This window comes from Toxorhynchites rutilus, chromosome 1 (assembly GCF_029784135.1).
Source record: "Toxorhynchites rutilus septentrionalis strain SRP chromosome 1, ASM2978413v1, whole genome shotgun sequence".
Taxonomy (NCBI): Eukaryota; Metazoa; Arthropoda; class Insecta; order Diptera; family Culicidae; genus Toxorhynchites; species Toxorhynchites rutilus.
The window spans coordinates 56,091,382-56,115,041 of record NC_073744.1 but is presented as its reverse complement, the minus strand read 5'-3'; the positions used below and the strand labels follow the sequence as shown (position 1 = coordinate 56,115,041).

At 36.6% G+C, this 23,660-nt stretch overlaps 1 protein-coding gene and 1 long non-coding RNA gene across 14 annotated transcripts in view; one reads left to right on the top strand and one right to left on the bottom strand.

Moving 5' to 3' along the window:
• The window catches only part of LOC129762197 (afadin), a 294,629-nt gene that overhangs the window by 182,915 nt on the left and 88,054 nt on the right, over window positions 1–23,660 (bottom strand). For all 13 annotated transcript variants that reach the window (XM_055760237.1, XM_055760245.1, XM_055760239.1 and 10 more), the window contains 2 exons: window positions 11,489–11,852; window positions 11,309–11,417 (listed from right to left, as the gene is read on the bottom strand). In XM_055760237.1, coding sequence (XP_055616212.1) covers window positions 11,309–11,417; window positions 11,489–11,599 — 220 coding nt within the window. In that variant the 5' untranslated portion in view covers window positions 11,600–11,852. The remainder of the gene's footprint in view (window positions 1–11,308; window positions 11,418–11,488; window positions 11,853–23,660) is intronic.
• On the top strand, window positions 21,503–21,915 carry LOC129762198 (uncharacterized). The gene is made up of 3 exons (XR_008740574.1): window positions 21,503–21,634; window positions 21,704–21,775; window positions 21,834–21,915. It is a non-coding gene; the product is annotated as an uncharacterized LOC129762198 (long non-coding RNA).

Here is a 23,660-nt window from a genome sequence, read left to right as displayed (position 1 = left end):
TATTGATACAGTTCTGAGAAAATATGTGATCCGCCATTTTGTAGCGGCCGCCATCTTGGATTTTCAAAATAATGAAATAAGCAGTTTTATAGTGACTGCAATAAAGGTCTGTTCCAAATATCAGATCAATCAGTCAACAGGAAAGGACAGACATGTTACAAACATACAAACATACAAACATACAAACATACAAACATACAAACAGGGCAAGCTGAATAAAACCGTTTAAAAAAACTTTCTGAGCATATCAATTGCGAGAATTAACACACAAAAATGATACGAGTAAAACATAGGTTTTTCAGAAGCATGCAAAAATACCATTTATTTCAAATGCTATACGAGATAGAAAGTTGACTTTGATAAAAAATCTAATTTTATTTCAAACTTTTAAATGTAAATTTACTAAAATTTCATTCTTTAATCAACATTTTGTAGGTTACAGTTTCTATGTTAGAATTTTTTGCAAAAATTTTGCTATTTCAAAAAGTCGTCTAAATTTTGCTTAAACTGTATATTCATAATTGCAATCTGATATGGTGCTATCAAATTGGCATGAAATTCGAGCTGCTATGGAACTTGACAGATGAAAACAATACACTGTCAAATAGTCTTGCACACAATTTCTGATTGTTTTACTCAGAGGTTTGAAAAGATACAATCGAATTTTTGTAAGCAATTTTTATCGAACTCTGTATATAAGCGGTGAGATGTGACCAAAATTTGCAAACCAAAAATTCCATTTTAATAAAAGTTCACTATGCTAACATTTTGGGAAATATTCTTCGATTAAGTCAGAAATAAATCTAACGAACGATTGATATTGGAATCGCTCTTTTCAATCATTAGTTGGCAACACGAACATCTCAGTCACAGCTGTCAGCTTTTTTATGATACTAGGGAAACCATCCCGTGGCGATCCCAAGAATATGAATTGATAGGATTCGAAGTCGCGTGCGATTGTGATCGATTTCCACGAAAACTATATAACTTTGATAACATCAAAGGCGCATTCGGTTGCCATGATATCCCACCGATTCACATCAAATATTCTACTCCAAAACTCGCGAAACACCAATCCGAATCATAAATTTTGCACCTTTGGATATGGCCAGTGTTGCCACATTTTAATCTGTACCAGAAGGGTTAACCATCTTTCCCATCTGAAAATGAAAATGCGATCGAACCGTCAATTCTTTTTAGACATCAAATTTTGTCCACCTATTCTGCACATGCTCGTTTTCTGAAACTGTAATTTCCTTACGGAGTAATTTTACCTTTAGGGTATGGAATTAATTCTCCAAATTTCGTATATTCCCATCGTAGAACCTCTTTTATATATAAAGATGTGCATAGTCAATTTTTTCGAATTTTTCTAATCATCTCAAATATTTTCCAAAGTACTCTATCATTCTAATTTGGGTGAAGACAAACTCACAAAATATATGGACGACGTGGATCTGATCAGCCGTTCTCCCGTGATGATAAGTTATACGTACGTGGGAAAAACTCTCATTTATATATAAAGATTGTAAATGCTTTTATGATCAGCCGCACCAAGCGATACTGCGGCGTAAAAGTCGTCATGTACTTTAATGTTGCTTTGTTCAAATGTAAGAAATTTCACACGCGGAAAAATCTGTACCAATCTTTACCTTTTGACGAAAATCTGTATTCTGTACCGTACAGAATTTGTTCCAAAAAAAATCTGTACTTTTCCAGATAAATCTGTCGGCATTCTGGGACTTTTTACGGAATACGAAACGAAAAGTATGGTTGTGGGTGCCAATAAAAAGAGTTATCTCGATTTTTCATTCGGAACTTGCTACGAAATGTTGATTTGCACGATAATATGCCCTATGCAAAATATTAGGCTGTCAAAAAAGTCCTGCGGTATTTTTTTTGAATTTTCATTTGTTCATAAAATTAGTTACAATCATCTGTTTTAAGGCAAATATGCGCCGTTTTGTTCGATGACTTGTTCCCAACGAGATGCCAAATTCATAATACCCCTGTTATAGAAGCTCGCTTCCTTATTGGCAAAAAACTCGGATAGCCAATTTTCACAGGCCTCTTTTGTGGCTAACTTCTGACTACCTAGCTCGTTCGCCATGGACAAAAACAGGTGGTAGTCACTTGGTGCAAGGTCCGGACTATACGGCGGATGCAAAAGAACCTCCCATCCGAGCTCCCGGAGCTTCTGGCGCGTCATCAAAGAAGTGTGTGGCCTGCCGTTATCCTGATGGAAGACAATGCGGCCTCTGTTTATCAAAGATGGCCTCTTCTTCATGAGTGCTACCTTCAAGCGGTCCAGTTGTTGGCAGTACAGGTCCGAATTGAGCGTTTGGCCATAGGGAAGCAGCTCATAAGAGATTATTCCTTGACAATCCCACCAAACACACAGCAGAACCTTTCTGGCCGTTAATGAGGGCTTGGCCACCGTCTGAGCCGCTTCAGCGGGCTTCGACCACGACCGTTTGCGCTTCACGTTGTCGTAAGTGACCCACTTTTCATCGCCAGTCACCATCCGCTTCAGAAACGGGTCGATTTTGTTGCGATTCAGCAGCGATTCACATGCGTCGATACGGTTAAAGATGTTTTATTGCGTCAACGTGTGTAGCACCCATACATCGAGCTTCTTTGTGAATCCAAGCTTCTTTAAATGGTTAATAACGGTTTGATGACTTATCCCCAGCTCTTGGTCGATGCTACGGCTACTACTATGCCGGTCTTTCTCGGCTAATTCAGCGATTTTGTCGCAATTTTCGACGACAGGCCTTCCGGAGCGTGGTGCATCTTCGACGACCTCTACACCAGAACGAAAACGTTGAAACCATCGTTGTGCGGTGGAAATGGAAACTGTTTCGGGTCCATAAACTGCACAAATTTTATTGGCAGCTTGAGTTGCATTTTTGCCTTTGTCATAGTAATACTGTAAAATATGTCGGATTTTCTATTTATTTTGCTCCATATTTGCGACACTATAACTCACGAACGACTTAACCAAACAAAACACTGTTAAGGACTATATTATAGCACGCAAAAATACCTTTCCAACAAGCTATAGTATGACTCGATACAATGAATACAACTAGAAATACGCGCTTACAACGACACCTCGCGGAAATACCACAGGACTTTTTTGACAGCCTAATATTAGCTCATTCGGACTCTATTCACTGGTGTCGCAGACGTTAAAATTTGAGTTTTTTGAAAACCGAAAAATCACCGGAAATCGGGGTATTTAAAAAAATGATGCCAAATGTCTTAAAATTGCATGAAACTTCGAGATTTACAGTTATCTAAAAAAAATTTTTTTGTCGAAAATCAATTTTTCAGGCAGAAAAACGACCAAGTGCTAAAAAAACTTTTTTTTTTGCAAAAAAGAAATTCGAGATAGCTGTAAATATCGACGATTGAAATTTATCGAAATATCTTCCGTCCATTAATTATGTAGGTGACGCTAACCAATCGGATACGAGAGCCATGAGAGACAAGTTCTAGTTTTCGTAAAAAAAATCGCGCAATTGTCACAATTGCAATTGTTCAGATGTCAGTCTGTCAAAGATGAAACGGCAAATCTAACAAAACCAAAAAAGTTACTCCTGTCAGAAAGTCGCAAATATAAAAAAGTGTTGCTAACTTGAAGTTTGTTACCTTTATAAAAATACATCATATCACCATATCTTTGAAATTTTTAGGGAGAATCCAGCATACATCAAATCGTATAAATTAACTCGTATAACGTAATAACTCATGTCAAGTCGCAAATAAAACCGTATATGATGTCGTTAAATATATGCATCGTGTATGCCTAGAATCGCATGAAATGAAAAAATACGATACTATGTATCATTTTCAACGAAGTGTGTCTACATTGAAATTATATATTGCCCCCTCATAGCTCGCGTAAAAGTTGTCTACAAAGTGCGTCCTTCATTTAGTAATCTATCCGAAAGTTAAATTCGGACAAATTCGGCTGGGCCAACAGGCTTTCTTCCGCTGGTATCCCATTTCGATATACTTCCGCCGACCATATGTACCCTACCTGCTGTGGAGTACAGTTCGAATTTTTTTTCATCATACGAACATAGGACCACTCTTTGCATAAGTTTGGTAGAGAATCATGGTTGCCTGAATCATTTCATACAAAAAAAATGCTTAGTGGGAACCCAGTAAACATTAAATCACATAGCTTTGCATACTCTAAGTCGTACATAAAGTGGGATCGAATTACAATCGTATACAAAGTCGATCAAAGTATAGCTAGCGTAAATCCAAAATCGATTTAAATTGCGAAAACCTCGATTTTGTTTATCACGTCAGATTAAGTTGTATTTCGGTATAACAAGTATCGGTTTTATGACATACACTCTCGTTAAATCGAACTTCTGGACGTCATATACGTATATCAGGCAAATGCAGGTCTTGAGTCACACAATTGCTTCATATGCTGTGAAAAGCCGTTCAACAGTAAATCATATTAGATCTTATGTGAGGATATATTTTATCATATTATGGATTTACACATCAAGATCTACGATTACCTATATCGACGTCTGATGAAGATATCTAGTGTAATCTCTACTAAATCACAAATCTCGAAAGCAGTTTCAAATTGTTAAAATTTGAATGAAAATGTTTGCTCCATGTTATTTGATTACTTAAAATACATAGTACTGAATCTTGCTTAACTATTGCTATATTAATTTCATTGAAAAACAATCGGAAACCAGAAATGATGTTTCCGAATGCATCTCTTTTGTACCATATGTACGAGCTGTAACTGCTCTGGAATTACATTTCAGATGGCCGTGCGAGACAGCTGCTGCTTGATAATTCTAGCAACCGGGTTCGAATCCCATCGAAGCAACTTTCTTAATCACCTCCATCACTTTTAAACACTAGGTTTACGGAACGCGTCATTTTGACGCATTCCGTAAACCTTACAAAATTCCTTGACGAATTTTGTAAGGCAAATAACAATTTTTTATTTTATCTCTTTTAATGGCCTATTTTGCAGACCTCGAGAAAACGTATTTTTCAGATGGATTGAAGAAGTAGGAAGCATTGCTGGGTCAAGTGCTTCGAGCTAAAAGGAGACTATGTTGAGAAATAAATCGCCACTTTTCCAAATTTTTTGTTTTTTTTTGTAGGCTCAGTACTTATCGGACTACCCTCGCAAATATCTTATATGCAGCATCATATACCCCGTACCTTGGGTGGTATATGATGCGCATAACTAACACTTTTATGTTTGTAGAAACAGAAACTATTTAGTTGACTTTTAGTGGGAAGAGTATAAAAATGTTCAAACTGAGTTAGAAAAAAAGGTCAAAAATACAAAACATTTTTAACTAAAAAATCCAAAATCCGCGTAAAAATAAACCAGGTGAATTTTAAAATGCGTATAAAAATCTAACAAACAGTGAATCATTAATTAAAAATGCAACTCATATTTTAACAATTGAATAACTGATTTTTTATGTATGCTGCAATCATGATATCTGTATTTCCTTTTATTTCTCAGCTACTAATCAGTGATACAACACAAACTTATTTCGTGAAAAGTCACATCAATTAGCACATTGAATTTGTACGCGGTTGATACGTGCTGCGTAAAAAAACCGCATAAATTCCGAAATCCGCGTAGAAATAAACCGCGTAAATACCAAAAACCGCGTAAAATAAAACCGCGTAAAAAGCGACTTCAGTGTATATACATTTTTTTGAGAATTTAAAAAAAAGATTATTGAGAAAAAATAAATTTGAATTAAAAAAAAATGTATATAGTGGTTTTTTATAAATATTTTTTAATGGAAATTCAATCAATTTCTTACATTTCCTTCTTTGTGCAAAGTTTTGTGGATTTTTTTAGAATCTTTTGTAAAACTTTAAGAAAAGAAAAACTTTGGCCCTTTTCAATTTTTTTTTATTTCAAATATGCAAAGTTGTTTAAATGACCAATGTCTTACACTCACAACGTTTCACTGCAGTTTGAGATAGTGAACCAAAGCACCATAAGCACCAAAATTACGCGTCAATAAATAAATCCAATTCCAAATTAATATGGAAAAGATTCTAAAAAATTAATTCGTGGCCGGAATAGCTCCCTTTACTATTCCGTGCTAATATTCCGTCGTATAACCTTTGTTTCGAGCGTCAGGAATCACATATCAGACTGCTTGGATTCTTCATAGTTCCTGCTTGTTTTTGGAGTTTTTCGTAGAAACCGACTTCTTTACGAACTGCCACAGATTCCCGATGGGACTTAATTCCGGTGAGTGGGCTGGCCACTCGACCTTGTTATCAGCAAACCATTTCTTCACAGTTCGGGCGGTGTGTCTTGTATGGATTGCCGTTTTAACGGAAAATCCCGCTGCGCGTGCGGTACATAACGCCTTCCAATATCTGAGCATAAAGGTACTGGTACATTGTCTTGCCGATCCAGTACAGGAGACCAGCTCCGTACCGGGGGAGGCACCCTCAGATCATGATGTTGCCTCCTACGGGTTCGAACTTTTTTTTTATCTTGTACTGTGGATCGTTGGCGCAGCCAGACGGACGATGTACCCGGCTTTTTCCATCAGAACCGCTCAAAATGACCTTTGTTTCGTCAGACCTCAGCACATTTCGTCTCTTGCTGTTTTCTTTGCCTATCTAATCGAAATAGTCCTTGGCAAACTTCAACCTAGCAAGAAGATGCATCTGTATAAGCCTACTAACCTCCTGGAGATTTTACCACCACTATGTTCCACAAGCGGTCTTTGGATTGTTTGGGAACTCACAAACATGTTCAGCTCGTCTCTGATTTTCTTCGCAGACTCCAGCGGATCTTTTTTAGAAACTATAACTGTTCACTTCTGCTGTCAAACTTGGTGTTACCCTCCTGAAAAACTTGAGGAGGGTCAACAATTTAAAAAAGGAACATAAAGTTGCTATGAGGCTTCTTTAGATGCTACTCAAAACCTCCAAAAAAATAAGATAAAAAGTAAAAAAAAAAGTTCTGATTTCTGAATATAACTGAGTGAATTCGGGTGTTTCAGTTTTATTGGTTCAACCCAAATTGAAAAGTTCGTTTCACTGTTTGGTTTTGGACGTTGTTGAACACCACTCTTGATAACATTTGAAGGTGCATTTCAGTAAGAGCCATCTAGTTGCGAACTAATTCAGTATACTCAAAGGATTGAGAGTTTCTATATTTTCTGAATTGAGTAAATCTAAATCTTCGCTTTGAGATGTACGAAAAATAAATATAAATATATGGTAAATTGGAAGCCCAATTTTCAACACTATTTATACTATTGGTTTTTCATCATTGAGCAATTCCACCTCAAATCAGCCGGAAAACGATTTCGATTTTATTGAAACTTGGTACAAATGATGGAAACTACCTAAAATCACAATTTCCATTACCATGTGACCAGTTTTAATAAATAGAAGACGGATTTTTTAATATGTCGTAATCAAAATCATTGATTTTTATTTCAGAAATATCGAAAGGGGAATGTTTTAAGATATAAAAAATTTTTTTTGAGTAATATTTTAAATGTTATTTTTCCTAAATGGTTCATTTATTTCCAACAACTTTGTCATTCGTCATATTTTAATCAGACATCTAGGTTTTCTTTACGATTTTTTGAAAGAAAGATCAATGTTTTTGATTACGCCCTTTTGAAAATCAGTCTTAATTAGAACAGGTCATATGACAATGAAAATTGTTTTTTTTTATTCTTTATTTTTGAGACTTTCAGCCTCCTGGGCTGGTTCGTCTCAGGAATGAAAATTGTGATTTTAGGTAGTTTCCATCATAGGTATCAATTTTAAAGAAATTCGAAGAGATTCGGGTCAGCAGCAGGCTGATTTGGGGTGGAATTGCTCCATTATATTACAATCTCTTGTTAGGTAATGTCTAAATCGATTGGAACAAAAATATGATGAATCCAAAATGAAATATCAAGTCAAAAAGTGTTCAAAATTCAACATTTTTCATGACGCGACTGATATCTAGTTTTTTTTCAATTGTATTCTCTATATGTTCTCGAAAACGTAGTCCAACGTCAAAACTTGTTGCTGGGTCTTTAAGATATTTGCAATGATTAAAACAAGAAGTTTCAAAGCATGGATTCTCACGACGGTATGAACGCCCTTTTGAAATTCACTTTCACTGTGAATGAGCATGAAGAATATAAACAGTGTTGTTAGCCTATTGTTAATGTTAATGTGAACCGATGATGCAAACTCTTGCTTGTCGCCTTAGATCGAATATGAGAATACAGGATATCATGCTTCATATGAATGTCAAAAATAGATTACCATCATTTAGATCCATTCAAAACAAGCTTGAATAGATTTGGTGAGATGGGAAAACATTATTTACATCAAGCCATAGATAATTGTGAAACATTATTCCAAAAAATCTGTATATTCTGCATGAAACACAACATATCTGTAATCCGTATCTACAGGCTCTTGGTACTAAAAAGTCCGAAAAATCTGTATAAATGCAGATTATTCAGTAGATAAAGTATCCCTCGTTAGAAATAAAATCGGGTTTTTCGCATTTTATACGATTTTAGATATACTTTGATCGACACGATTGTGATTCGATTCCATATTATAAACTACTAAGAATATGCAAATTGTACGATTGAATGTTTGCTGGGAAGTCATTCATCTATATATAAAAATGAATTTCTGTCTGTCTGTCTGTCTGATTCTTATAGACTCGGAAACTACTGAACCGATCGCCATGAAAATTGATATGTAGGGGTTTCTAGGGCCGGGGAAGGTTTTCGTGATAGTTTGAGACCCCTCCCCCCTCTCTAAGAGGGGCTGCCATACAAATGAAACACAAATTTCTACGTTACTCAAGAATTAATCCAACAAATGCAACCAAATTAGGCATTTGGAGGTTTTATCGTGCAATAAATGTTTCTATGGTGGTTAGATTCTCCACCCCTTTCTCTAAAGAGGGGTTGGATACTCCTCCCCCTCTCTGAGGGGGGCTTTCATACAAAGGAAACACAAATTTCTGCATTACTCGAGAATCAATCAGGCAAATGAAACCAAATTAAGGACATTGATGTTTTAGGGTGCAATCAATGTTTCTATGGTGGTTAGACTGTCCACCCCCCTCTCTAAGAGGGCGCTGCCATACAAATGAAACACAAATTTCTGCATTACTCGAGAATGATTCAAGCAAATGAAACCAAATTTGGCATGTGAAGGTTTTAGGATGCAGTAAATGTTTCTATGGTGGTTAGACTATCCAAACCCCTCTCTAGGGGGGGGGGGTGTGGCTGCCATACAAATGAAACACAATTTTCTGCATTGCTCGAGAATTAATCAAGCAAATGAAACCAAATTTGGCATGTGAAGGTTTTAGGGCTATCTGGTCGAATCCCTTCGGGCCCGAGAAAGACAGCCCATTGTGCCGCCGAGAGATGTGTTGGCTCGGTTAGACCTTGATTACATGTCCCACATATATATGTTTTCTTCAAAGCTATCGATCTTCGTGTGTGATTGTCCCTATACCCTTATTCATTTATTTATTTATTTATTTCCATCTAGCTTGACGCCTTGTTTCATGATGAGGAAAAACCCTTTCGAGTTAACGTACTCTTGAGGGCATAAAAACCTCATATCTTTTCGTGTTTGTTTCAATAAATTTACAATAAACGGTTAAGTTGAATTAGAAGATACATGAAAACATATTGCACATCAAGTGATCAAAAAATAAAATAAAAATATAAACAAAATAAAAATTCTTAGAACTATATCAATGTCGACTTGAAACGTTACTCACAAAATATGTTACCGGTAGAGTTAATATATTCTGCTCAACAGTCTGCGCTGAAATATTGCCGCTGAAGTATTGAAGTCAAAATGCTCATAAACTTCGTTAAATCTTGCCGCCATAAATCTGATTGGGTCGTGTTGTCCATAACCTGCATTACGTGTATCATTATACCCTCCTTTCATTCCTTTGCGGGTAATTCGTTCCCTTGCTTTAAACAATCATAGAAATTCGTTCGAGGGTTGCCATACAAATGAAACATACATTTCTGTATTACTCGAGAATTAATCAAGCAAATGAAACCAAATTTGGCACGTGGAGGTTTTAGAGTGCAATAAATGATTCTATGGTAGTTAGATACTCCTCCCCCTCTCTTAGCGGGGCTGCCATGCAAATGAAACACAAATTTCTGCATTACTCGAGAGTTAATCAAGCAAATGAAACCAAACTAGGCATATGGAGGTTTTAGGGTACTATAAATGTCTCTATGGTGGTTGAACACTACTCCCCCATCTCTTAGGGGGACTGCTATATGAATGAAACACAAATTATATTATGGTAGTTAAAATTGATTATATGGTAGTTAGACACTACACCCCCCTCTGTGAGGGGGAGGATGCAATAAATGTTTCTATGGTGGTTGAACACTCCTCCCCCATTTGTGAGGGGTGACTGATATACAAATGACTGACAAACAAATGAAACCAAATTTAGCATGTGGAGGTTTTAGGGTACAACAGATGTTTTACGGTGGTTAGACACTCCACCCCCTCTCTAAGGGGGAGCTGCCATACAAATGAAAGGCAAATTTCTGCATTACTCGAAAATTAATCAAGAAAATGGAGTATCAAACATTTATTCAATGTAACGGAGAAACATGTTATTTGCAAGTGAATGAAAAATCTTGCACGAGAGTTGTGTCTGAAAATAGTCTGATATAATAATGTCGAGTTTTGGTACAAGTACTGAAATTTTATAGTAAAAATAATTTTAAAGGATGGATTAGAAAATCAATCAATGAACAGTTCTGCGATTGGACCCATGAACGTGCGCTTAGTAAGGAAACGTGGATGTGATAACGAAAAAATAATTTCGTGCGGGACGAAGTTTGCCGGGTCAGATAGTACAGTATATCGATTTAAATCGTAGTACTAAAATTATATACAAGTGTATCGCCTCTACATTAATACGTATAAGGTTTTTATGCATTCGATTCATATACGATTTAAATACAAGGGAATGTATAACACGATTGTAAATTGTGATATTTACACCTGTAAACTGGTTTACTAGGGTAGCCCGCTTTGAACGACTATTTGCAAGTCTCAATCGTAACAAACAGGGAATTTGAGCAAATTCAAATCCTCGCTCCAGTTCAATTTATAGTCGGTCCATGTCCGTATGGTTGAAATGAACCTCTTCTGTCCTATTTCAAAATTGTGAGCCCCAGTCTTCATCGTTATTCTAATGATTTTTCTAAATGAAAATTTCGTAAATTCGATACCAACTCACCGATAACATCGGATACCGTCGCATCGGACGCAACCCGGATGCATTTGGTCGCCACCTTCTGACCTTCATCTTGGAAGTAGAATCGCATAACCCCATGGAATTCCAAGTTCTGCAAATAATAGGAGAGAAAATTCAATCACACACAACTCGGCGATTGCTTCAACGAGTCGTCACACTTACCTCGTTTGGTTCCGAGAGGGCAAAAATATCCAACCGAACCGTGTTCCATTGCTGGATAACGGAACGAAGCGTTTCACGGTCTAGCATTCGTTTCTCGTTCACTACTGACATTGCCAACCCGAAAGGCAGCGGGCAGGTGGCTGCTTAGGCGTGGCGGCAATCTGTGCGGCGAGACCTGGGCCCGGAACGCGTGATGGCGTGGGGCATTTGGACTCGCGGCAACTGGGGGCGGTCGGAGCCGCTGCTGAGCCGAACTAATTAGTGCGCACCAGTTGCGGGTTGGCTCACGGGCGGCGACGTTTTTTTTCCCCTCTAATTTATACCTTTAGTAGTCCTCCACTGACGAGGAAGAATTCGTCTGGAACTGAAAAAAGAGAGCGAAACATGAGGAGATTAGCGGAATTACGAACGCCGAGTGGATGATAATTGCGTTTATTAAGATCAATTAGCCGTAAGCTCTGAGCTGAGATTCATGGGTGCTGCGACGAATTCATCGGATTCAGCTGCTGCGTTTCTCCGCCAAGATCTTTTTCCGGGCAATTAAAAGTGCTGAGTTTAAGTAGAAGAATATTTCCCTAGAAAACATTTGATAAAAACAAACCATCGCCAGTGCTAGAACAAAATGCAAAGGGAAAAACTGATAATATAAACAAAACCAACATCAGAAACGTATGTTTCTGTCTCGCCGCCTTTCGGAAGTGAGCCTTTGAGAAACACATCCACAACCGCTGCAATTAACCCAATGGGTGTGTTAATTCAATTTCGCTGCTGAGTTATGAATATGAAGGAACGAAAACAACGGTGAAAATATATGACGATGTTAGGGTTCCACGCCGTGGGAACATATAAACGGTTCCATTCATTATTTCCGACAACGATCGTTAAGGTAATGCGAGAGGGGGAAGAAAGAACTTCTTCCAAGAATATCCGCGAACATTCGTACTCTGTTTGTGGTGAATTTTAGGCCGATTGCGTTTCCAGGCGATCAAATATTTACGCAATCAATTCATAAATATTGTATATCAATAAAATCAGATATGATCGTTACGATTTTGTTTATTTTCCCCCCAGAACTATAATAGACCCGCACGGGTCCGCACCATTAATGCTTCTTCTGCCTTGCGGAAGCGGGACGAAGATTTATGGGTGGAAGTTGGACCGGCTTATGGGATGCGTTGTTTTCGGCAATCCAGTAAACACATCATGCATTGTGGATAAATAGTGCCCAGATTTGGGGGAGGTAAACAACCTTGCGGCACGTCACGCTGACAGACAAGTATGGGAATTATTTGTTTTATTTATCTCGTGTGCGGTGCCGCACGGAATCTTAATTCTCCAACGGGAAGTGATAAAATATTAGGTTGGGTAGAATGAAATCAATTTTTTTACGAAAACTTCAAGACTTCAGAATCCAGTCTTATTCGGATGGTTTCAAAAGATCGGAAATTCTTTACAAGAAATCGATCCGCTACAACCATCTGCCGGAAAAATAATGGCTTTGTTTTTCCCCAACCTAAAATGTTACTACTTTCATTGCTGTCACTGTTTTATGCGCTACGCGACAGCACGAAGATTCGCACAAATCATCCCGAAGCCGATCTGTGCTATTGTTTGAACGACGTGACACTGAATGAATTACTTCCTTACGATAGGACACAATCTTGCCACTGTCATGCATCTTCATTTTACGCTACATTAAGTTATATCTGTAGCTTATGATTGTGTGTAGGTTCAAGCAACTTACGATCCGTCTCTTTGGCTCACCTTTACCAGCCAGACAGACCGATGCAATTGGTTATGCTCAATTTATTCTATTTCTAATGTTGCATTGTTTGTCCTACGAGGGTGCCCTTTCCTCGTCGCACATCATCGCAATTGCTCAAAATGCAAAACAAGGTTCAATTTGTAATGATGACATTCCATGAAAAGGAATAGCAATCGTATGCTAAATTGCTGTTTAGCACAAATGATGGATATGTGGATTTTATTTTGAATTAAAATTCAATTCCGCAACCAATGGTCCAACGTAATGTCAAACTGGCAAACGTGATTACACACATCGTGAGTGAGGGACGCCATTCGTGCGCATAACTTCGATGGTAATATAAAGCTTAGATCATTTAGAAATGAGGCACTTTCCAATGCGTGTATTTTTTGACGTCGGACAATTTCTTTCATATTCGTACTGTGGTGTAAGTTCAAATTTCGAAAACGAGAGCGTAACGTTTGGGGTGTAAAATTTTGTCGCCTGTACAAAGCGGTATGAGAATCATTCCATTCGAAAGATAAAAAGTGTTCGAGATATTAGGTACATATTGACATAAAAACTTATAGCAACATGCCCTCAATTGGATTCTTGAAACGAGCTCTCGAATAGTTGTAAAATGTCAATTATCTAAACGCTTTTAATTCCGCAACTAAAGAAGCAGTAAAGTACAATTTTTAATACAGATATAATTTTTACAATACCACAATTGAACCAGTATTCTGATAAAAATATATGTGGATTTAGGTAGCTGATTCGGAATATTTCAGGAGGTGATAGAGGATCATAATTGAATAAAAAACCTTCTACGCATATGGTTGATTCTCAGCTACGTATGTCTTAAACTGACTCTAAATTAGAAAGTACGTTACTTTGAATGATTATGCTGCTCATTCGAAAGATATTTTTTTTGCGTAGAATGCAGTTGAAAAACATTGAAATTAATGGAACCAAGTAACTTTTAGAGGTAAAGAAGAAACTCAAAAAGACAAACAAACGACCGCGAAAGGTTTAAGTCAGTTTAAGGCAAAAAGGCGGGCAGCAGGTTTCAAAGCTATGATTTTATGGAAAAAATGAACATTTTTCTCAAAAAATGGGGAGGGTGGTCTGCGGCTGATTAATTCGGTGTTGAATTGCTAAAATAGTAAACTGTTCGAATTTTATAAGTGATGTTTTGATAAGTATTTAAGCGGAGGAAAACTAGCTATATAAAACTATTTCGAACGACTTGATGAAATTCCACTCTGTATTCCGTTTGAGTTGTGTTTGCATTTCGTTCGATTTGTTTTTCTTCGAACATCAAATGGGCAAAACGTTCGAAATAGGGAATACGAAATTATAACTCGTACGAAATTAGGGTTTCAAGCGAAATGCAAATCCGCGGAATGCAGAAAAGTGGTGTAAAAAGCAATACAAGTAACTTTTCGAGCATGTTAGAGGCGAATGAACTGAAAAGTTTAAAGCCTCTTTAATCCAACATCATCATCATCATTTCGAGCAAGGTAAGTAAAAAATTAATGAGTCGTTAGTTTTCTGAAGTAATTTTTCCCCGCGAGCATTTTGAAAGCCATCTAGTCATCTCAATACATAATGGTCAAAAAGCAGTTGAAAAATAAAAAAAAATTTTTTTTAATACACTATTAGTACCCTCTGAAAAATTCCCGAACTGCGGAATAGGTTTCGAATTACGCTGACGACTAAAAATAAAAAGAGTGTGCAAATTAACCGACATTTTCTGTAACCGGTCGTATTCTGGAGTGGGCAAAGAACAACACTCGACTAAAAAAATAGAAGAGTAAAATGCGATATCGAAAATTTTGAGTGAATATTGAAACACTTTAACTCTGTTAAAAAATATTGCATTCGTCAAAGCAACAACTGGGCCTTGTATAAAATATTCTCAAATTTTGACCATCGATTTGCTGGGCGTTTATTATTTCATAAAATATTCTTAATTCAAAATTAAAGGATTATTTTTCATTTGGTAGAGAATGGGCCTGATTCTCGAATACACTACGAATACACTTCACGGTGGAAACGGAATGAAACGTATTCGCGATGACAACGGTACGGTGTCGACATCTGGATGCGAGATTAGTTTCCCACTAAATTTATCATTATAATATCGAATTATCTTCAGATGAAATTTTGGTATGAGATTATTATATCACATGAAGAAAACAAAGTTTTCCACTCACATTGAATACCAGTTTGATACGAAGAACAACGGCGTACCGTTTATTTCGTTTCCACCGTGAAGTGTATTCGAGAATCAGGCCCAATACCTCTGTATTAAATAGTTCTGTTGAAACTTTCTATGGATCAAATGAAAGCGAAATAATCAAATTGATTGGATTCTTATTGGGAATGTATTTTTTAAATCTATAGAAACTTTGAAAGCAAACCAAAAACGCTTTACCTTTTCTAGCAATGTCCTTTGTCTACAACGCTTATATATGCGTATAAACTAAAAATATGTACGTTCGATATCCCAGCTAAAAATTTGTAGCTTGAAAATACTGTATTTTTATCTTCATATCATCATTCAAATCGAAGCTACAGGCGTTTCGAAATCGCTTAAAAATTTTGATCCTTTACTCCTCAATCCTTTGTCAAGTTGAGATCTACAGCTATCAATGCATGCTTCCTACTTCATCTTTTATTTTCTTGAAATTATTCTTGATTAAAAAAAATCTATACATATAGCATTGTTCTGTTCGTTTTTGTGCGCTTCAAAAACTCGAAAAGTTCGGCACTGATGGTACTCATATTATGACACAATATACACTCCACTTCAAGGATAGATGTTGCTACTGCTAACACCTCAGGAAGCTTTAAGATTTCCTAATGGAATAAACAATCTTCTGAAATAAAGCTGTGTACGTAAATTATCTTTTAAGTATTTAATTTGTATTCTATGTGACATTTCTTTACAAGTGTTGAAAAAATCGTGTACTAAAATTGTATCTGATTATGATTTCAAATCAATCTATTTTCATTCGATTGGTGTTGCTCAAGATAAATTTTTGGAATTGTGTGGTTTATATTCGGATGCAGATTGTTCAACTGTATATTTCGCGTTCCCGTGTTGGCAAGCCAGATAGCCTTAATATCTTCGTATTAAAAGTATTTCACAATTGAACTCATATGAAACATATGCTTTGTTTTGCTACTCATTGCTCTGCCATAAAACCGCAATGTGCACAGCAAAGCGCAGCAGGCAGTAAAGTTTGAAACAAAATAAACTTAAATGGAAATTCAATTTCATTATGCGCAATTCAGTTATTTTCTCAATTATTCTAATAAAATTAACAAAAATGTCCACGTGGACAACAGGGGGCGGGGTATGCAAATGTCCACGGAGGGGAAAGGGGGAGTCTAAAATCGTGCTTTTTCTGTCCACGTGGTATGTAGACAGCCCCTAACTCGAAATGAATACATCTGGTTGAAATATGGTGTTTGACAAAGTTCTTGGAAAATCAATGAACTGTTTAAAATAAAATTTCAAATACATTATTAAAAAATCTTACTCAAAAATGAATTGATTATTGATAACTTTTATATCTCAAATGCTTTATATTTTTATAAGAGATGAAATCGATATCCGGCGACAATCCGGTATTCGGCCTATCCGGGCAATATTTGGTATCTGGCCAAATATCGGATAGTGACCTACCATTCAGTTGGATTCCGGGTTAAAAAATAAAAATAATTTCACATCAGCACAAGATAAATCACAACAAAATAACTCATCATCATTCATACATAACTAAAAATAAGTTTTAATTTCTGAAATGCCAATTTATATCAAAATTAAATTAATGTTCACTCACAACCAGAGATACCAACCTTCCTGATTACTCAGAAGATCCCAGACTTTTTTGCACGTTCCCTGATATCCTGGACAGACACTCAATATTGCCTGATATTTTAGAAATGATCCTGATTTCTCCTGATTTTCTTTTATCGGAATGGAAATTATTAGTAAAAAATATACTGGGATCACTGTCAATGTTTTACTGGTTGGAAATGAGAACTATCAACATAGCTCTCCAGTCGGCACATGTATAATGCTTATATTAGATGAAATTCTCCTGATACCAAACCGTCGATTTTTTTTATCAATGTTTATGACCTCTGTCAATCGACTGAATAAACTTTTACAGAGTGAAAATCCAGAATTATTTTCACTACGCAGAAATATTTCGACTTTTCAAAACAGTGTTGGATAATTTCATGAAATCAGAATATTTGACGAATTTACGAAATAATAACGAGAATAAGTTGAAGAAACAACATTACTTTGTATGGTACGGATGTATGAGTAGCCATAAAGTTATTCATAAAGGAATACGTTCTAGAGTGTAATATGACTCAAAAGAATTTTTTTTGAATTCAAAATCAATACAATAAGATTTTCTTTAACATTTGTTCGTCAGACTCAAAGTAGAATCAACTTTAATGATGAAACTACAGTAAATATATCTGTAATCAAATCAAATAACATCAAATTAAAAAAAAATCAACAATTCATGCTCTGCTTATAGGCCTTTCTCATTCAATAAGAAAAAAACGATTCCAATGTGTACTGCATTTTATTTTTTTGAATACTGATTTCTCTACATTATTTCTGTAGGTTTTTGGCAAAACAAATATATAAACGATCAAAAGTCATTGCACAATTACCTAATTATGAAAACTGCAAATCTTTGGTACAGCTTAAAAATGTGAGAAAACAAACATGTTCTGGGAGGATAGAATTTGAAGACTGCGTGAAAGATGCAGGTGCAGATGGGATTTTTCCAGCCCTGATTCAAAATGACAAATTAAGACCAATTCCACCTCTAATAGAAATTTTTAAGGCAAGACTAGAGCGCACATCTTCGATATGGAGACTCGTTAAAGTTGTATTCATTCCAAAAGCTGGAAAAGTCGAAAAGCTCTTTCGTCAAAAGAAACTGAATTATGCGCGTTTCTTGATATCAAAGATATATCGTTAATGCTTTTTATCTATCAATGGCGCAGGCTATGAGGAGAAGACACTTCGACTACATAGTCGAATGGATGCATGGCACTGGTCACAACACCCAAACTAGCGTTGGTAGAAAACATTTCATCTTTGGCAGAAATGATGCCATTTAGTGTGCTGGAGAGTCAAGTGCGCAAATAATGAGCTGTTTTAAAAGCATAAAAATGGTTTGTATGTATGTGTGCAGACATCTGTTTCTGTTTTCTTTTCTCATTTCATTTGGGATTGTGTCAAAAAAAAGTCCATACGACGTCAATGGGGATCGAACCAAGGCCGGCTGGAATGCAAAGATATTTTACACGACCACGCTATCCACATGGCTAATGATGCTTCAGCAGTTGTTCAGCAAATACGTGATAATATTGCACCTGATTATAAAATGAAGTAGGGAAGTGTTCTCCAAGAGTAAACAAGGAGCGCATGAAGGAGAACAATATCTATCTCGGTCTGGGCCGTGTATGTTGCAAAGTATGCGGAAAGCTTACTTGTCTTTTGTTTCGCTCGCTCGTATTAACCTTATATTGCTGCACTATGTATATTATACAAATGCTTTCCAGTATTTGTGAGTCATGACATTTTCTGTTATGTTATGTCTCATTTAATGTCATAAATCGGGATGACAAAACATCAGCTAAGAATCAATTTTGGGTGTATTAGTTGACAACCTTCTGAGAAGCTTAGAGGTAAAGGTTTCGAAGTCGTGGGCTTTGTCGATGATCTAGTCATAGTCAAGGTTACTATCAGTTCGCTTAGATAGTCAGCAATACAATTAATTCTAATTATTTACTATTCATTCACAAATACAACATATGTAAAGCAATAAAGCAAATGTGTAATGCAATTGTTTTGTATCACAACCACGCATACAAATCTTTCTGATATCATATGAATGTTTGCAGATTACACATATTTCTCAGTAAAAAAAACGGCAGCACGTCCAGGTCTCTTTCTGCCACCGGTTGGTTTTCAATCCATCTTACTCCTCAAAACTTCAGGGGGAACTTAGCGAATCAAGTAGTTGAAGAGTACTCCGCACATCCTGACGGGACGTTCTTAAACAGGCTGTACAAACACTGGAGGAATGCATCAATTTTCCAACCTGTCTTTTTTATTCCATCTTTGAATGAATTGTGCACATCCGTGCACAACCGTAGCTACCTACATTCGTGAGGTTGTAGTTTGGCTGCCTCGGTTTTCACGATTTTCCTCATTCAACTGCTTCATTACTTTCAGTTAACATGGGGATCGTCCATTATGAGTTGACCCGACTTCTTCAAAATACTAGGTTTAGCTTCAAAACATTCCTCCAATCTGTCGATTGGACTTGCCAGTGTACGCGTTGTGCTCAGAAAAGCCGAGACAATGTACCTGGATTCCACCATGCCCTTCATTTCAGTAACGGACGCTAACATCCATCCTTGCAATTTTCGAGTAAACGCAGGCCATTCAAAAAGTATGGCGCAACGTCTTAAATCACTTTTGAAAGAGAAGGAGAAAATTAACTGCAATCATAAAAGGATTCGTAAATTACACTATTCGACTGAAAAGACCTGATCGACATAGTCAAACCGTATTCCTTTACGACAACGCCAGGCCTCATGTTGCACAAGTCATCAAAGCAGCACTCCAATAGCTCGAGTCCTTCAGCATCCGCCGTATTTTGCGGACCTAGCACCGACCGATTACCGTCATCCGGGGACAAACTGATCATCGTAGTGAAATTGATCAAAGGCACTAATGAAAACAAACTGAAATTTTTGAAAGTATTTTTCAACCAAATTTAAAACTTTTCTATATGACACGTTCAATAATCATCAGTAGGTTCTTTTCGTTAGTGATTCTTATCGAATCGCTTATGAAATTGCTTGAAAAAATATCTTTTTTTGAGCCGCATTTTCGTTTCCATTTTTAAGCATATTTTTTTTATTAATTCGTTTATTTTTATCAGCTACTTAAGTTTAAGGGATCCGAATAAGCATGATAATAAACACATCAAAACGATATTAACAGACGCTAAAAATATCAATTCGAACTGTGCGGGTTCTTTACGAGATGAAACAGCAATCAGATAATTAAAATTACTGAAATCAATTTTACAAAAAAGCACAATGAAAGACAACTGTATTTCTCAACCAGACAACTAATGTTGGGCCCAATTTTCTCAGAATCGGTCGAACCGAATTGAACTCGAGAAATTTCATTTGAAATCTCATTTTGTTGCATTTGAGAATCTTTCAAAGTTTTATCGTAATCGGTTCACGGATTCCGGAGATATGGAGAAAATGAGGTTCAGTCCAGAATCCAAAACAGTACAAAACGCGTCATATGGAACTTCATGATTTCTCGAAAACAACTTATTTGTGATGATTTGAAACCTATATGATCTCATTGACGTAACCCGGATAAGTTCTGGATCAGGTTTCCGAGGAAAATGACCACACTATGACCAGAACCAAACCACATCATGTGACATATCGAGCTTCATGGTTTGACAATACTAGCTCATTGGTGACCATTTCAAGGATTTTTTGCCACATTAGGGTGACCCGGACCATCTCCGGATGAGCTGTAGCTCAAACATCAGATCGAGATATGAGAAAGGCACGACTGCACCTTCAGGCGGATTGAACAAGATTTTATATTATCAAACCCTTGAATTATCATTTATATTACCATAGGTAAAGAAATTCGTGAATTTCTATACATTTTCGTGTATATAACAGTAGAAAATAATAAAAAAAAATATTGATCAATTTCACTTCAAAGGCATGTTTTGAAAATGCCGGAATTTGAGGTCTCAGAAAAAAAAATTGATGCCAAATGTCTTAAAATTACATGACACGTCAGGAATAACAGTTGTTTCGAAAAAAAATTTTACACACAAGTTGGGAGAACTTTTGTTCCCACCGTCATATGTTCCCTAACACAGCTATCAAAACGAAAGTGCCTGGGGAAAATGGCATTGCGAATAGTACAAGTTGGGAAACTTTTGCTCTCACCGTCATATGTTCCCTAACACAGCCATCAAAACCAAGGTGCCTTACATTACATGGCGTTTGTTCAAGTTCTTTACTTACACATCAAATATGTTGAATTAAATTGAATTCGAAAATTGTTTCATTCAGTCTGTTGAGGCACCTGCAGTTTCATTAATTCATGCCACCTTGTTTTGATATACCCTGGGCGCCACTGTCGACGAATAACATATTGTTTTGTTATTGTTGACAATTGTTGGGTGAAATGTATAGAATAAATAATGTGATAGATAGTGAAAAAAGTGAAAGGATTTATAATTGGAAAGATTACAAGAATTGAAGAGTGAAATTAAATTATATTGAGATTTAAAGAGTTGGTGAGAGAAACTAGAACAATCAAATTAGCACAGACGAAGAATTTGAATTTTAATTACAGAAATTATAAGATTTCAGAAACTGAAAGGAGATTGAAAGAAAGGGAAAGATTGAAAGAAGTAGTCAAAGAAGAAACTATTCATGTAAGTTTTTTTTGTAAAGAAATGATTATGCAAAATATTTATAATATAAACGTTTCAGTTTTGAGCCGTTAAATTAAAAATATACGAGCTGCAAAAAAGTAGTTTGGAATCGACCCTAACTCCTGAAAATCGCGCCAACACAGTCAATAATTTAATCCGTACAAACAAATGATTACTAAGCCAACGGTAGTCCCACGTCAACCTTGCGATTATATCATAAATATAACCCACCCATTTTTTAAAAATTTCACTCTCGTCTAGTTCGATTTGTCATTCTAATTTGAGCGGAGACGAGCACAACGAAATAAAGACAGCACAAATTTAATCATCCGTTCTTTTATGATGATAAGTTATACGTATGAACTGAAGAACATTCGTTTTATATTTCGGTGGAAGACATAGAAAATTGTACTATGGATGCGTTAGCATAATGTCATCTGTTGGTAAATAGCAATCAAATATTGAGGTGGGGCCAGGTGCTAATCGTACAACGATTCGACAGTCGATTCCGATCATCGATGTAGTTTTCATAAAACTGTAAAACAATACCAGTCAGTGTGGAATTTACAATTGTTGCTGTTGACGTCAATGTGATCTGTCTAGAAATCGTTTAATATTAATGCGAAATGCAGAGATAATTCCACGTTCCACAACCGCTGTGTTTGTTGGGCATGCTATAAGTACTATAGTGCGGAATGTGGTTTTGATTGCGAATCACCAGCTGCTTCGTGTGTCGATAAACAACAGAAAGTAACATCAACTGCTGCGAGCAAAAAAAAACTTATTGAAAACATAATATTGTTTCGCTGTGGCTTCGATGGTTCACTTCTGACCGGAATATGTTTGAAAATAAACAACTAAAACGATCTGTCCCAGTGCGACTGTAGGGATAAAAGAAAAAAAACAGATGGAAAGATGTCTGTGCCTCCCATATTACACACAGATAATCAAACAAAACAGAATTCGAACTCTGCTCGTATTTCCATTCTCCCGCGAGTCGATGCTTTCGCAAGGACCGGTCGGGATACGAGTAGCACTGTGGGTTTATCTTAGGATGAAATTGCATCTGGTGCACAATGTCTGGAAAGTTTATTTGCGCGGAAGATGGGTTCATTGGATACAATTTAAAAAAGTCCAAACCTTGAAGGCGAGCTTTGCAGTTTGAATTACAGTTCGATGCCTTTCTGAGCTTTCCTAAATATTGTTTTACAATTAAGGAGCATAACATCTATGATACTTCAATTTTTTTAAATAAGACAGACAAATATTGAACTGCATTGTGCACCATATTTTTTATCACTGCACTTGACCCTTTTTGGTTGATTATCTCCAACCTCGCTATTATCGTACCGCCTGCAAACAAGAGCTCACCCACAGACACGATCCGAAGAGTGACTTAATCGCTTTCCCCAATAAAAAGGAGTACATAAACAATGCCGGGACAATACAACACGACCATCATCGCATACCGTTCGACGGCAGAGTCATCCAAGCATCATCCATTCAGATGATCATCTGTCTGCGGCAGACAGATGATAGAGAGTGCTGTGAGCTGCCCCGAAATATGAGTAGATGAAGATACCGCATATTTTGCGGCGAACGAGCTCGAGAGTAAAACGCTTTCCGTTTTGGGAAGCGCCCCGCCCCCTTTTCGATTGCGCTGAACACCAGTCAGTAATCGAAGTGATGGAGAGTTTGATGTTTTATGCAATATTTTCCAAATAAGGAAGAAAACAAATTCAGTCGAGATGTGCTTTTGAAACTTGTTGTTTTCTTGTGTATACTACTATGTTTATTTTGGAGTCGTCCGCTACAGTTTACACTGTTGTTAAAACGATCCAATCAGAAATTATCGCAACGGGTCCGCAATCAAATATACTCGGAA